At 51.9% G+C, this 14,984-nt stretch overlaps 2 protein-coding genes across 5 annotated transcripts; one reads left to right on the forward strand and one right to left on the reverse strand.

Moving 5' to 3' along the window:
- Window positions 1-557: 557 nt before the first annotated feature.
- On the forward strand, window positions 558-3,902 carry Gpr182 (G protein-coupled receptor 182). 2 transcript variants are annotated; one of them, XM_038314851.2, is made up of 2 exons: window positions 558-746; window positions 1,132-3,902. In XM_038314851.2, exon 2 carries the CDS (start codon window positions 1,152-1,154, stop codon window positions 2,325-2,327), a length of 1,176 nt encoding a protein of 391 aa, XP_038170779.1. In that variant the 5' UTR covers window positions 558-746; window positions 1,132-1,151; the 3' UTR covers window positions 2,328-3,902. The 2 variants fall into 2 exon arrangements, with proteins under 2 accessions (XP_038170779.1, XP_038170778.1); XM_038314850.2 differs by having other exon boundaries at window positions 559-746; window positions 1,135-3,608.
- Window positions 3,903-4,556: 654 nt separating this feature from the next.
- On the reverse strand, window positions 4,557-12,829 carry Zbtb39 (zinc finger and BTB domain containing 39). 3 transcript variants are annotated; one of them, XM_038314848.1, is made up of 2 exons: window positions 12,441-12,829; window positions 4,557-10,243 (listed from the first exon to the last, which is right to left on the reverse strand). In XM_038314848.1, exon 2 carries the CDS (start codon window positions 10,199-10,201, stop codon window positions 8,072-8,074), a length of 2,130 nt encoding a protein of 709 aa, XP_038170776.1. In that variant the 5' UTR covers window positions 10,202-10,243; window positions 12,441-12,829; the 3' UTR covers window positions 4,557-8,071. The 3 variants fall into 3 exon arrangements, with proteins under 3 accessions (XP_038170776.1, XP_038170775.1, XP_038170777.1); XM_038314847.1 differs by lacking the exon at window positions 12,441-12,829 and adding an exon at window positions 12,131-12,195; XM_038314849.1 differs by lacking the exon at window positions 12,441-12,829 and adding an exon at window positions 11,579-11,720.
- Between the last annotated feature and the right edge of the window lie 2,155 nt (window positions 12,830-14,984).

A 14,984-nucleotide genomic window follows, 5' to 3' on the forward strand; every position in this document is an offset into this window, starting at 1 on the left:
GTGTGATTATTCAGGTCTGGGCAGCTGGGAACAAAAGAGCAGTCTCCTTCTACAGTTAAGAGCATTTGCTGCTCTGGCAGGGGCCCCAGGTTTGGCTCCCAGCACCCACATAGTGGCTCACAACCATCCAAAACTCTAGTTCCAAACTCTTCGAACTTCCTCAGTCACCAGGCACACATGTGCATGTATGTACATACAGGCAAAATAAAGTCTTACACATAAATCTTTTTTAATTAAAGAAAAAATAATTAGAGAAAAAAGAAATTTATCACAAGGTCTGTTTTTAATTTTTTAATTAATTTTTTTTCTTGAGATCTCACTTTTACTAGATACTGTAGTTGCCCCCATTTTGCAGAGATGAGAAGAACCTGAGGCTTAATTAAGGTCAAGTCATACAGCTAGCGAGTCTGGGCTTTAATGCTTGCAGTTTGACACCCCCACCCCCACCACACACACACACACACACACACACAAACACACACAAACACACACACACACACACACACACACTGTCAGTCTTTCTGGGACATCCTGTCCCCTTGGACTGGATTGGGAGAATACAGGAAAAAACCCAGCCCTCTCCTACAGAGAGCCTCAACCAGTGACAGCTACTACCCGCAGGCGAGCAGGGCTGCCTGAAGCCAGCGGCAGAGCCAGCTCCACATCTGCAGCCCGTACAACCTCCTGGCAACTACCAGCCGCTATCCACCAGGCTCTCCAGGATAGGTTCTCCAGGAGAAAGTCAGGTGAGCACAGTCTTCTCCCTGGGAAGATGGCAGGCAGAGACGGGAGACAAATGGCTCTCTCGGAGGTGTGAGGGGTGGGTGTCTATCTATTTGTCTGTGTGTCTGTGTTGGGACCCCTGGGGCTGGAGGTAAGCCCGCACTGCCAATCTTGGGAAGAAACCTTGTTGGGGACAAGTAACACTGATGTTGCTACAAAATGTGTCTGTTCTTGGGTCAAACTTAAGCAGTCACAGTCTGAGTTCTAAACATACTTTCCGTGTCTCTTCAGCCCCGGAGTCTTTTCCAAATTCCCTTAACCCCTGTGGCTCTTAGTTGGGGGCTACAGAGACTGCCTTTGGGGGAGCGCTCTCTCTTCTCTCTTTTACAACCCTCCCTCCTTTTCTAACAGGCAATTAGCTGGTCCTCATGTCAGACAAACCCAGCCCTGGGCCCGGCCCCACTTCGGCACCCGGCAATGATTTTGGAGAGATCCACAACTGGACAGAACTGCTCCACCTTTTCAACCACACCTTTTCGGATTGCCACATGGAACTCAACGAGAATGCCAAGCAAGTCGTCCTCTTCGTCCTCTACCTGGCCATCTTTGTGGTAGGGTTAGTGGAGAACATTCTGGTGATCTGCGTCAACTGGCGCCGCTCAGGCCGGGCGGGGCTGCTGAACTTGTACATCCTCAACATAGCCATCGCAGACCTGGGCATCATCCTGTCTCTGCCCGTCTGGATGCTGGAGGTCATGCTGGACTACACCTGGCTCTGGGGCAGCTTCTCCTGCCGCTTCACCCATTACTTCTACCTTGCCAACATGTACAGCAGCATATTTTTCCTCACGTGCCTCAGCATTGACCGCTATGTCAGTCTTACCAGTGCCTCTGCCTCCTGGCAGCGCCACCAGCACCGAATACGGAGGGCCGTGTGCGCAGGCGTCTGGGTCCTCTCGGCCATCATCCCGCTGCCTGAAGTGGTGCATATTCAGCTGATGGATGGCTCTGAGCCCATGTGCCTCTTCCTAGCACCTTTCGAGACGTACAGCACATGGGCCCTGGCAGTGGCCTTGTCTGCTACCACCCTGGGCTTCCTACTGCCCTTCCCTCTCATCGCGGTTTTCAACATCCTAACAGCCTGCCGCCTTCGGAAGCAAGGACGGCCGGAGAGCAGGCGCCAGTGCCTGCTGATGTGGGCTTACATAGCCGTCTTTGTCATCTGCTGGCTGCCCTACCATGTGACCATGCTACTGCTCACCCTGCATGCGACCCACATCTTCCTCCACTGCCACCTGGTTAACCTGCTCTACTTTTTCTACGAAATCATCGACTGCTTCTCCATGCTGCACTGTGTCCTCAACCCCATCCTGTACAACTTTCTCAGCCCGAGCTTTCGGGGCCGGCTGCTGAGCATTGTGGTCCGCTACCTTCCCAAGGAGCAGGCCAGGGCATCATCCTCCACCCAACACTCCATTGTCATTACTAAGGAGGGCGGCCTGCCGGGGGCAGATCTCCACCCCAACCCCATCCGAAACTCTCAGGAGACATCTCCTCTGCCTCCGAACTCCTCGGCTACACTCGGCAACTCCATAGGCAGCTAAGGTGGATTCCAGACTCTTCCATCAGTAACAAAGTCCAGATGTGGGGGAGGGGACAGGGGAGGAACTGGCTTGTTCAGAGTCAGTTTTAAATATATCAAAACGTTGCTGGGGTGGGGGTGGGGGAGGTCGAGAAGGACAGGGTATGAGTCCTCCCTTGGTGGTAAGCTATTTGTTTGGGTCTTCTTGGCAAAGGGAGCCACACAGGTGGGGGGAGGGGTGAAATAAATAAATTAGTAGCGACAGCTGTGCTGGGATCTGAGCGCTGTGCACGTCCAGCTGGGCTTCGGAAGGCACGGAAGCGAAGGAATGTTCTGCAGAGGGAACTGGATGCCCCTGTTTCATAAATCACCCTGGGCGGAAAGAGTCCGCGCCACAGGAACCTTGCAAAACTTTGCTTTTGTGTTTGTGTGCTTGTTGATCTTCCAGCTCACTAAGCAAGTTGTGGGGACAAGGGGCCAGAGGCCAAGGACCCAGGAGGCTTCTGCCGGGCCATTCTAGCAGTACACAGAGAGTGAGCTAAGGGGGTGGGGACTACAGCCTGGCCAGTTGGGTCTTCGGCAGGCACCCCACCGCTGGCTCAGCAGGATGGTCCCTCCACCCAGTCATCCAGGAAGTGTGGCTCCATTTCCCTGTGGTACCCTCCCTTCCCCCACCCATCCTGCTCCCCCACACACACACCCCAAAGCAGAGGCCTCCTCATGATGACCTTCCGGTTTGAACTTAGGATACCCCATTTCCTAGAGAAGCACAGGGCCACCAGTGACCCCACCCCACTCCATCTCTCAGATTATCACAAAGTATCTGGGGACATTCACTCTGTGCCTCCGCCTTTGTCCCCTACAGGGAGAGGGAAAGGAGCCAAAGACTGACTTCTCCATTTCGAGAAAGCTACAGTAAGTTCTCCCTAGCCAAGTCCTTCCAAGGTCTCCCTGCCCAGCACCTTGTCTAGGAACACTATAGATAAGATGTCCTCTTGCTAACAGGCGAGTCTGCGGCAAAGGCTCGGGTGCCAGACTTGGTGAACAGGGCAGCGAACATGAACTCTAGCGTCTGCCTTGTGTCCTAGGCCCCTGGGCAGCATATGGAGGTCGATGGACTTGCAGTCTGCTCTGGTAATGGGTGCCCCCATAATTGCCTCTGACCTCTTCACTGTCTCTCTAAGTTCTGCTCACCAGCAGAGTCTCTGGAATGGGGGTGTGGGTGTGTGTGCACGCACGCACAGACGTATGCTCAAGTGTGTGCCTGTACATATGGAAGGTCAACATGAGATGTCTCCACCAACTGATCTCCAACTTGGTCTCTCATTGCGCCTCCAGAGCTCCAGGGATCTGTCCGTCACGCCAGTTTAGCTTGCAGAAACCTCATCCTCTACTTACCAGACCAATCCCTCTGGCTCTGCCAAATGTGCAAAGGGAACCAACGCTGACTCGGTGTGCTGGCTCCAAAGCTAACAGGCTCTTAAGTTAGAGACAGCTCCTCGGGGGCAGAGTTCAAGGCTTTTTGACCCAGAAGTCTTAGTTGCTGCTTAAGTTACAGTAAAAATTTAACCAAATAATGCAGAAATTGCATTAGAAACCCTTCTTCACTTGTCCCCATTTGTCCTGATGCCCACACACACCACTATGACACTGGTAACACATCTTACACGTAGACCAGGTGTCACTGAGCGAAACCTCCTGAGGGCTGCTTCACCAAGCAAGGATGAGCAGAAATAGGTACACTGACTCCCAGGCTGTTCTCCTCACCAGACATTTACCAAGCAGATGACTGGTCAGGCCTCAGGCTTCAGGACCAAAGGGACCACAGGTCATGTTCTGCAGGAAAACACTAGGACCTAGCTTACAAAACGCCAAGCCTCTGCCTCCTGTTCGCTCCCTCTTTACCACCCCATCTGCCTCCTACACTACTTCACCATGCAGTGGCAATAGCAAGAACCCTTGCTTCCTGACTTTGGGCTGAGACCTCTGCAGAGGCCCACTGTACTCTCCAGGCTACAAGATAACCTCGGGGATGTTTCCCTGAGACACTGAGTACTTGACTTCAATTCCCACTAAAAAAAACAGCCAACACACCGGTCCTGGGGAATTCCAGCATCAGGAAAACACAATGTGTTGTCTGAAAGAATCCTGGCATCTGTGGGGCTGGCGTGAGCTCTGGAGGCCAGCCAGAGTCAGATGCTGAACTCCGGGCCTGAGCAAACTTGCATACACACGGAAAAAGAACTCCCACTTCAAATTTTTTCTTTTTTCTTTTTTATTCTAAATAAAAACCACACTTTGTGCTGAACAATGGAATATAAAAGAATCAGATGTAGGATTTTAGACGTCTACTGTTTGGGGAAAAAGGTTTACAAAATATACAAAACTTTACAGCAGATAGTAAACACTTAAATATTAGGAGGTCAGTACTTCTTAATTTAATGGAAGGGTTAGACATCAACAGCTTCTCTGCTTCAGCAGAGATTTGAGCTACTCCAGGTGGGGGAGGGGGACTGACGAGGAAGGCGTCGAACGTCATCACGTGCCGTCTGTTCTGACACTAGCTGTGACGTGTGACCACACTGAACGCATGTTGTCACCCACTTTCTGACTCACGTGGAGCAACACTTTGGGGAGAGGGAGAGGACATGTAGGTACTCCCAGACAGGCAGAGACTACTTCATAGGGCCCACTCCCTTGCCAACAAACTCAGTGTCCATCTAGAAAGGATTTAAATTAATTTTCAAAGTTGAGTAGTATAGGGTCTAGTGGGAAGGGCATAGCAGGAGGCCAAAAGAGGAAGACAATCAGTAGCAAAATCCTGCCCAGGGAAAAAGCACTGAAGTTTACAGGTTTGCCCTGGAGACAGAGGGCTGTGAATGTCATGATAAAGTAAAATATGATTCGTACCTATTTCCTGGTTCTTAGCGTTATCTGACCCCACCAACACCACTTCTTTTCTTCCCAACTAACCATGAACTTCGGGGACTCCAAAGAATCTCAAAACTTAGAACCAAATACCAGGGTTCAATCAGTAGAGCTTCCAGCCAGTGCATGACATCACTGAGCCGCCAGGGGTCACCCACAGCATCCAAGGACACATCTTGTCCTCTGGCCACAAACAGTCCGTGCTGTTTATGCCAGCTTCCCGCACCAACATTACAATTTCCCTCAGGAAACAAGCTAGGAATGTTCTCGTTTGTCTTAACGCTCTCCAAACGGTCAACCAGCAGCCCGGGTGACTGCTGGGCAGAGTTCTGAAAACTCTGCAGGTGGGTCCTGAGTACAGACCGAAGAGAGGGGAAGCAAGGATGGAACATTCTAGGGTCAGAGAGAACTCTAACGCAATACAGTGGGGGATAGTGCTAAACGGAAATTCAAAAGGGAGGCAAACATGAAATCAAATGGGTATCAAAAACTAAAACTGCAAAACACCTTCCACCAGGTAGCCTGGGTACCCTTCACTATCATGTAACATTTCAAGTAAATCAACTCAAGAGAAGAACGAACTAGATTCGGGGAAAGCAAACAACTTCACACAGAGGGGGAGACAGGAACGGATGTGGGGCTACCCACAGAGGCGTGGTCAGGACAAATGAGCCTCATGAGCCACTGCTTCCACCTGCTACATGTCTGACTGGGACCAAGTGGATCTCCCTGATCAACTAACCTTGAGGGACCAGAGGGCACAATTTGGTTTTAGTGTTTAAAGGGCAAAAGTTCAAAGATCTGCTTTTTGGTTTATGGCAAAAAGGGAAAACTTCACAGTTTCAGGTTAAGTAGACAGACGGACCACCCAGCATTCACGATGCCATAAGCTACGGAAAAGGGTTTCTCCACTCTCGGTGACCTGGCTGAGGTCAGGAAGTACCCCCCCATCAGCCGGTCCACACTCACTCCTCACCAGCAGTCTCGGGAAGTTCAGCAGGTCCATCACTGTAGCTTGTTACCCATCCCCAGGGAAAGGAAACCAGAGTCGTGGCAATGACTTCCCAATGAGAAGGCGGCCTTTGACTAGCCACTGTCGGAGGCCCATCATGTGAGCCCCCGGAATGCCCTGGGCATTTCTTTACTCACAGGCTTCCCCAGCCCAAGGACACAGCTTTGCTTTGCCTGTGTCTTAAGATACATGGACAGGAAGCTGCCCACGCTGGACGGATAAAAACTGCGAAAACCTTCATGTGACTTGATCTAGATTTGTTCTGCTAGAGACTACAGCTGGAGAAGCGAAATGTGCTCCTTAAAAGGCCTGGCACATCTCGCGCTACACGCCTGTTCTCCAAATCCACAGCCATACCCATCTGGTGGAATATGGGTCCTTTCTTGAGAGAAACTAATTTTCCTACAGTCACTTATCAAAAAGAGATGCTGGGTAATATGTATACAAAACAAAAATAAATAAATATTAATGTCTAAAAAGGCTTTGTGAGTTAATTAAAACCACTTGTTTATGAAATAGCCCAGGGTGCTGCTGAGTCCCACCAGGGGCAGTGGCAGTGGCTGGGCCCAAAATTAGGGACTCTCAGAGCTCACCTGAGCAGGGTGAGGTAGTATGAGCTACTGAGGTGCCATCTTATAAGTATGCAAGATCAAGGGTTCTCTCCTCCAGCCTTTTTTGGGCAAGGCCCTTTCAAAGACTAAGGAGCCAAACAGCCACATCGAAGGCCTAAGCCAGCTACCATCCAAGAGCGCCCCCTGGAGGCGACGCTCAGCATCAACGCAAAACTCCCATACTTTTACCACCAAGTAAACAAGTTACCCACGTGGGACAGTCAGAGCGCACACCCTGCCATATGCCACCAGTTAATGGGGTTCCTTAAATCCAGAAGGGCTCACGATCCACCGCCTCACAGGGTCTTCTCGTCTACGCTGTAGGCCAAACCACCCTGAGTGGGAGACTTGATGTGAGTTAAGGCAAGACTGCTGCTGTCAGAGAAGTCTCCTCCTCCGTGCCCAGGAGACGTAGGGCTAAGGAGGTGGCAAGGTGACAGATGACTACATTGAAGTGGCTCTCTGTCCTCTCTGCTTGTGACAGAAGGCTTGACATCCAGGGCTATACTCTAAAAAAATCATGTTTCTTTGGAAACGAGGAAAAAGAGGGACATCTTCTTCCATCCATCCAGGCTTCCCATCGGGTGGCACCATGGGACACCCAAAGCTTGCCAACCTCAGTTTAGATCTAGCTGACAAGAGATTTTCAATCTAATCGTGAGATTTGAGAAGTGGAGCAAGTAGCGCCCTCAGCTCCTGACACCTTGTCCCTACTGAGGGGGTGGGACCCCGAGATGAACCGCCCTGCCCTGTTGCTCATCCTTCCAAATGACCACATTCCCCAAACCTTCTCAGAGCTGTTGTCCTGCCAAAGGTCAGGCAGTCACCCCCACAGTGAAAACCTCTCTCCACCTCTTCTATCCAGTGAGGCTGCTGGTAGGTTCTTAGCAGCATAAAATCTATCAGTAAACTAAAACAAGAGAAACTGGCAAAGGGCACCTAGTAGACAGGCCCGCTTGACTAGATCCTAAAGACCAGCCTCAAAATAACCAAGAATGCAGCCCCTCTGTGGGCAAGAACAGGTATGGAGGTAAATGCACCGGGGCTGCTGCCTCTTGCAAACAAACAGTAACAGCTTATGTGCTCTTTCTTCTCTCAACGCGATACAGAATATTCCTAGCAAGGCAAAACTGTAGTGTCAGCTGGGCAAGGACCCTCTAGAAAATCACTACCCGGCTGCCACCTGGGAGCCCCCCCAGCTCTGCAGAGACCCCGTCAGCTGTCCGGGTTCTTCTCAGTCTCTTTGGAATGGATAATGTACATGAAGGTCTGCTCGATGGTGAAGTCAGGCGGAAGGCTGCCCTTGTGGACACCGACATGTTTGCTCATGAGGTTAAGGGTGGAACTGTAGTGGCCACAGACTGTACAGCGGTACATGAGTGCCCCCGAGTGCGTCTTGAGGTGGCACTTGATGGTTGAGCGACCTCGGAAGAACTTGTGACACACCTTGCACTGGTAAGGTTTCTCACCCGTGTGGATCCGCCGGTGGTAGTTGAACTCACTCGTGTGGGCAAACCTCTTCCCACAGACCTTGCAGCTATATTTGCTGTTGGCAGGCTGGCCCTGCAAAGCCAGCTCCTCACTTAAAAACTCCTCAGGCGGCAGCTTCCGCTTCTGGAGGGCGAGGTGCTGTAGCCCCAGAGCAGGCCGCGTGTCAAAGCCACTGGTGCATTTGTGCTGGCTGACATGGTAGCGGTAGGCAGCCTCAGACCGGAAGCTCTGGCTGCATAAGTGGCAGCGGAACAGGGTGTCCTCCAGGCTTTGGTGCACAGCCATGTGCTTCTCTAGAAGGTGCCAGTCCACAAAGCTACTGGCACAGACTGAACAGGAGAAGACGGAAACACCCAGATGAGAGAGCGTGTGCCACATGAGACTGCACAGGTTGAGGTGGCGCTGGTCGCAGACGCTGCAGGCCTGGCCCTTCAAGTTCAGATGGTCAAGGATGTGGCCTCGGACCACATGGAAATCTTTGGCCAACGCTTTCCCACAAGCAGCACATTTCAACTCTGGGGAGGCTGCCCCTGGAAAGAGAGCCAGTTTCCCAGAAAGGGGCTCGTTAGGGTGGACAATGACGTTGTTCTCAAATATGCCGTCCCGGCGATGCAGCGTCAGCTGCCACTGGGTGAAGAACTTCGCTTCACACATGTCGCAGGAAAACAGGAAGATGCCGATGTGGGACAGGACGTGCGTCACCCGGGAGTTCCGGTCCTGGAAGTGGGTCTCGCAGACCTTGCAGTTACCTGTGAGCAAGTCCACGTGGTCCCGAGCGTGCTGCCGGATCAGCTGAATGTTGGGCTCCAGAACTTTCTTGCATACCTGACAGGGCATGGCCTTGTTCTCCCGGCTGTCACCGTCACCGAAAGTCAGGTCATCCTCGCTGTCATCACTGAGCTCGATCACCTCCTCAGTGGTCCCAATCTCTTCAGCTGGGTCCTCGAACTGCAAGTCCTCGTCCCCCAGGTCCTCCAGCTGAAGCTCATCCGTCTGCCCAAAGCCTGGATCTCTGGAGTGGTCGCTATTGCTCAAACAGGAATTGGTCCCAGTTGTAATGTCTATAGCACTGTCGGAGGCGAAGAAGCTGCTTTTACTGAAGTCTCCATTGCTCTGAACTTTGTATGGCTGGCAAGAACTCGCACTGGTCTGGATGCCCGTGCTGACAGTGCCTAGGACTGGCTGGGTCACCACAGTAGGAACAGACGTGAAGGAAACAGGGGCATCGTGGTCTTCTGTCTTTGGTGGCAAGGGCAGTTGTGGCAGGGGCAAGCTGTGATTAGCGTCACTGACAACATTCCTTTCTTCCTCTTTATAGCTCCCTCCAGCATCAGTAGGCAACACATAGTTTCTCTCAGGACCAAAGTGTTCCCCACTTCCCCGGAGTTCCCCAAGAGGGTGGGTGGGATCTACTGAAGGGCACCTCAGAGTACCAGACTGGCTATCACTGGTCAAGGACTTAGCTACTGCCGTGCTCTCTAGGTCAGGAAACGTGGAGTGGCAGGCCCGAAGCAGGTCCTCCATACCCAGACGCTCGGCGACCTCATAGATCACCCCAACGTTGATCAGGTCTGTGAAAAGCTCCGAGGTGTAGACAAAGCTCAGAATCTTCTCGAAGTTGGCAGGAGTAATGAAGTCCACCACATAGGTCCGGGCGGCATCAAGGCCAGTATTCAAGAAGAGGTTCTGGAAGTAGCCAGCTGCGCACGCCAGCACTGCCTTGTGGGCAGGAAAGGAGCGGCTGCCCACCACGATAGTGACATCGCACATGGTCTCTGACAGCCGGCACTTATTGAGTTCCTTCAGCAGGTTGTTGGGGTGGTTGGTGCTTTGCAGTTTGATTCTCATGCCCATCTTAGCAGCTCCTAGGAAGTGGCCTCTATCAGCAAGGTCAATCTGTGGACAAGACAAAAAAGATTGCCAGACATCCCTAGAAAGGACCTCTGTATAGGACACCGCCGCTCTGAATGTGCCCTGTATAGGACACCACCGCTCTGAATGTGCCCTGGGTAAGCAGGGGTAAGCGATCAGGAGAACCAGAGAACAAGGGAGGAGAGTGATCTGTTCCCTGTATAAACCCAACTAGAGAATCATTGTGACGAAACCCCAAAGGGATGAGGAAAAAAATCTAAGAAGTAGGTGAGCACTCATACACATGAAACAAAAATTTAAAAAAAAATCCTTTTTAAAAGCCTAAGAGACCAGGTTTATCTATCAATAGCATATACCTATAATTGTAGCACTCGGAAGGTTTGGGCCAGAATATCAGGAGTTCTAGAACAGTCTGGGCTATGAAGAGCCATGTGGCCATAGGTGTCTGGCTAGGAGTTTTCCACTGAACACAATAATTTGTACGGCCAAAACAACGGGCTCCATCTTTTTATTAACCTCCTAAGTCAAGTTTCCCTTGTAATTTAAAGTCTATCCTCTTCCCTCACAATGCCAAACGCCACAAATCAACTTGCACACCATTATCAAAGCACCACTAGCTACTGAGAACAAGGTAAGGTTAGCCGGGCGGTGGTGGCGCATGCCTTTAATCCCAGCACTCGGGAGGCAGAGGCAGGCGGATCTCTGTGAGTTCAAGACCAGCCTGGTCTACAAGAGCTAGTTCCAGGACAGGCTCCAAAGCTACAGAGAAACCCTGTGTCGAAAAAACAAAAAAAAAAAAAAAAAAAAAAAAAAAAAAAAAAACAGAACGAGGTAAGGTGTCTACTTTTTAGCTGTCTGTCATTGCTGTCCTTTCAGGCCTCCAAATAAAGCTCACACTCTTCTTTCTTTCTTTCTTTTCTACTTTTTTGAAACAGGGTGTTATGTAGCCCAGGCTGACTTTGAAACTGCTGTTACTAAGGATGGCCTTGAACTCATCATGATCCTCCTGCCTCCACCTCCCAAATGCTAGATTACAGGTGTGAGCCACCAGACCCAGTTCAAAATCTCACCCTCTTGAATTCCCATCTCGCCCTTCCCAGGCTGCGTGCCTACTCCCTGGCCCTTCCCAGAGCCATTCTGGACGCTGCTGGAACTACTACTGTCGATGACGCTAAACTAACAACCGAGGAAGAAAGCAAAGCAAACACAACTGTGGTATTTTAACATTACTTAGGTATGCTGTATTTCTCCCTGCCAACCTTACACTAACAATTGGATGCCTTATGAAAGACATCGATTGCATAGGAAAGATTCCTTCAAGCCTTTTTAATACTTTTTCCCCTTTCGGCTCCCGCACACCTCGGAAGAACAGTCAGCTAGTGCTAGTCACATGCTTGTGCGGCTCACAACTCGCCCTGAGCAGCACAGCCCCTTTCTCCATCGCACCAGGTCCTACCAACAATTCCCAACTTTCTCCGGGGCCCAGCACACGTCTGAGTACTACCGGGTACCAAACACACGTCTCCCGGGCCCTGGCGGTCACTCATCCACTGTGGGAGGGTCCGGGTACCCGGTAGATTTGGAACTTGCAAGGAGTGCGCCCCAACGGTCTGGCGGCGCCGCGGTCGCCCCTCCGTGCAATCCGCCGAGGGAGGGGCAGGACCGGGCTAGGGCGCACCACCGCGGCGAGGGGGCACCTCGGTCGCCCCAGGTAGAGCGGGCTGCCCCCGCAGGACACAGGCCGGGCGCCGCGGGAGCCGGCCGAGCCGAGGCCCGAGAGCCGCGGCCCGGTCGCCGGGAGGGAGATCGAGCCGGCTGGGGACACCGGCAGGGCGCGCCCAGCCAGGGCGACAGAAAGGCCGAGCGGGAGTCCGGCTCGGCCAGGGGCAGCCCTCACCCGGCCGCGCTTACCCGGCTCCGCGGGGTCCGAGCACCATCGCCGCCGCCGCCTCACACAAAGGCCCCGGCCCGACGAGGAGGCGGCGCCGCCGGCCGCGGCCAGACTCTCCATCCGCCGAGCCGCTCGCCGAGCCGGCCCGGGCCGCCCCCGCCGCCCGGCCCGCAGCGCCCCCCGCCGTCCCGGAGGAGGCAGCGCCCCCCGCCGCCCGGCCCGCAGCGCCCCCCGCCGCACGGGAGGAGGCAGCGCCCCCCGACGGCCGGGCGGAGCCAGGAACCCACACTTAGCCCCTAGGGGGTGAAAAGCAGCTTTACAAAAACTTACACGCTTATTTGGTTAATTTATATCTCCTCCTGTGAGCTTTTTGAAGGCAGGAATCCGTAGTTTTGCAAGAGCCGGTATTTCGCGTTTTGTTTGTCACTCTTCCTAGGTGCTTTCTGAATTTATGCGGGCGTAGGCGTGTGAGTGTGTGGCATGGGGGACAGGGGTGGGTGGATGAACAGAGTATTTCAGGCTAGGTCCCTGGGAAGCTCTTGTGATAGTCCAAAACTGACCATCTCTCCTCCAGATTCCCTGCACCTTGACAACCTCGGTCACTTCCTAAACTGGGTTCCCTGAGTAGAAAGCCATCGCTCGCCTCACCCTTCCGAGCCCTCTCTTCAAATGTTCCTGCTCAAGACTAGCCATAAAACTAAAGCTATCTCCCCTGCCTACAGTAGACATCCAGGCACAACTCCAGAATAGGCATACGGCGGGATGTAGTAATTCCTGATGGGTAAACAGTAAGGAGAGGACGCAGCAGGTATTGTTAACTAATCTAAGCCAGTTTGGCCAGTCAGTATTTCTTTCATGGGTAAGTGGTGTGTTTTCATTCCCACTACCAAGTGGTAGCTGACACTGAGAGCAAGTGGCGTGTCAAAGACTCCAAATAGTCAAGATTTTTTATTAGCCAGGTCCGTCCTCTGGCAATGACAAGGTTGCTGCCCTTTTGAAGTGTCCGCAGTTACTGGCACAGATCAGATCATCACATGACTAAGCCCCTTGATCTCTGGGGGGCGGTATTTAAGAAGCCCCGCCCCATCTCTGATTTACTTCCTTCTCTCCTATAATTACTTACAAAGTAATGAATTTCCTTATAATATTTTCATATCTATTTAGTTTTGTTTGGCCCGCCACCACCATCTCTTCTCTTCCTCCGTCTCCCTCGCAAGTTAATGGGAGACAGAAACAGGAAGAATATACCTGGCAGGTTGAAAGTTCTGTTTGCCATTAGGACAGATAAAGAATTAAGTTCCTGTTTGTCCTGTGTTAAGTTCTTGCAAGTTAAGGTTTTCAATTGTAATTAAGAAGTTCCTGTTTGTCCAGTGTTAAACCCTAGTTAAAGAATAGGTTCCTGTTTGTCCTGTGTTAAATCCTTGCAAACTAAGGTTTCTATTTGTAATTAAAAGAAGTTCCTGTTTCTAAGGGCTGAAGTCAACTTTTTGCAACCCGTTTCTCCCCTTCTCTCTGTATCCCTCTGACAATGTGTAACTACCAACCCTCTTCAGGAGGCTAGTGGGGGCTGCTCTCTCAAATCCTGACTTGGGGGGACAGCCAACTGGCCAGTCCCAGGTGTACCCCAAAATACAATTTGCTTTAGGTGGACAGCTGTGGACTTGGTTTTTGTTTTTTCCTCCTCAAGAATCTCAGGTTTAACAGAAGGAGGGGCAGAAAAGAATACAAGGGTCAGGGGAAGGGGAAGTGTGGTGGACCACCATCCTCAGTGACTGTCACTGGTGGACTCAAGAGGTTCCACTCCTTTCTGGGACATCTAGGCAGTGTCTTCCTTAAGGTGTGCATTGCTGTGATAAAAAACACCATGACCAAAAGCAACTCATAGGGTGTTAGGAACCAGAATCTCTCCCCTGAGAACTCCCCACTCCCCACCACCCCACCCCCACATCCCAGCTCTCCTTGAGCAACTCAGCACCAGCAGCCAAATGCGAAATGCATGCCCTTTTATAAGTCCCCGCCACCACTGGCCCACTTTTCTCTTGCCCACATTAAAGGTGGCCTTTCGCTCCCTGTCCCCAATAAATCGCTCGCATGATCTGTTGCATGGTGTGATTTCTGCAGCATCCCTTGGCCCCAATGGCCAAGGTACTCCTCGGCCACTAAACCCTGACATGGGGGTTTTTCTATGGGCTGACAAATCATGAGAGGAAGCCATGGCAGGAACCCAGAGGCAGAAACTGAAGCGGAGGCCAGGGAGAAAGACTGTTTACTTACTGGTTTGCTTCTCCTACAGCGTGACCTGCTTAGGAGTGGCACCATCCACGGTGGGCTGAGCCCTCCCATACACATCTGAGACAATGCTCCCACAGGCTTACCCATAGCCTCGTCACGTGGAGGCTGTCTCAGTCGAGGTTCCCTTCTCTCGGGTGACCTTAGCAGGTAACAAACTGACCAGAAACTAGACACGGGCAGCTGATGGTCGCGGGCTTGGAGGACACACACCTACCGGTGGGTGGATGAGCGGTTCACGATTGCTGAGACATTTTCTTCAGTAATTTACCCCTGTAAATTACCCATACGCCTATAAGCTTATAAATAACTCCTCAAGCTCCTATAAGTAATCCTAATTAAACTCATTGGTTTACCAGCTAGGTTTCCAACCTGGGACAAATGGCTGAGGTGCCTGTTTAACATATCAAAGCGGACTGCCGGCCAGATTCTCCCTACGTTCCTCAACCCCTACCTGCTACAGGGCCCTCCTGGCTGGCACATCCCGCCCCGACCCTGAACTTTCCAGACCTGGGCCCTGGCTGCCCTTCCCTATATAATCCAGCTGTTTTAGTTACCCACTCTTTTTGTACCCCTGGGCTTTGT

The sequence above is a fragment of the Arvicola amphibius genome, chromosome 17 (genome assembly GCF_903992535.2).
Source record: "Arvicola amphibius chromosome 17, mArvAmp1.2, whole genome shotgun sequence".
Lineage (NCBI taxonomy): Eukaryota > Metazoa > Chordata > Mammalia > Rodentia > Cricetidae > Arvicola > Arvicola amphibius.

Excerpts from the sequence above, each read along its gene's own strand:
- Gpr182 (XM_038314851.2), top strand. The coding sequence starts at position 1,152 with ATGTCAGACAAACCCAGCCCTGGGCCCGGCCCCACTTCGGCACCCGGC.
- Zbtb39 (XM_038314848.1), bottom strand. The coding sequence starts at position 10,201 with ATGGGCATGAGAATCAAACTGCAAAGCACCAACCACCCCAACAACCTG.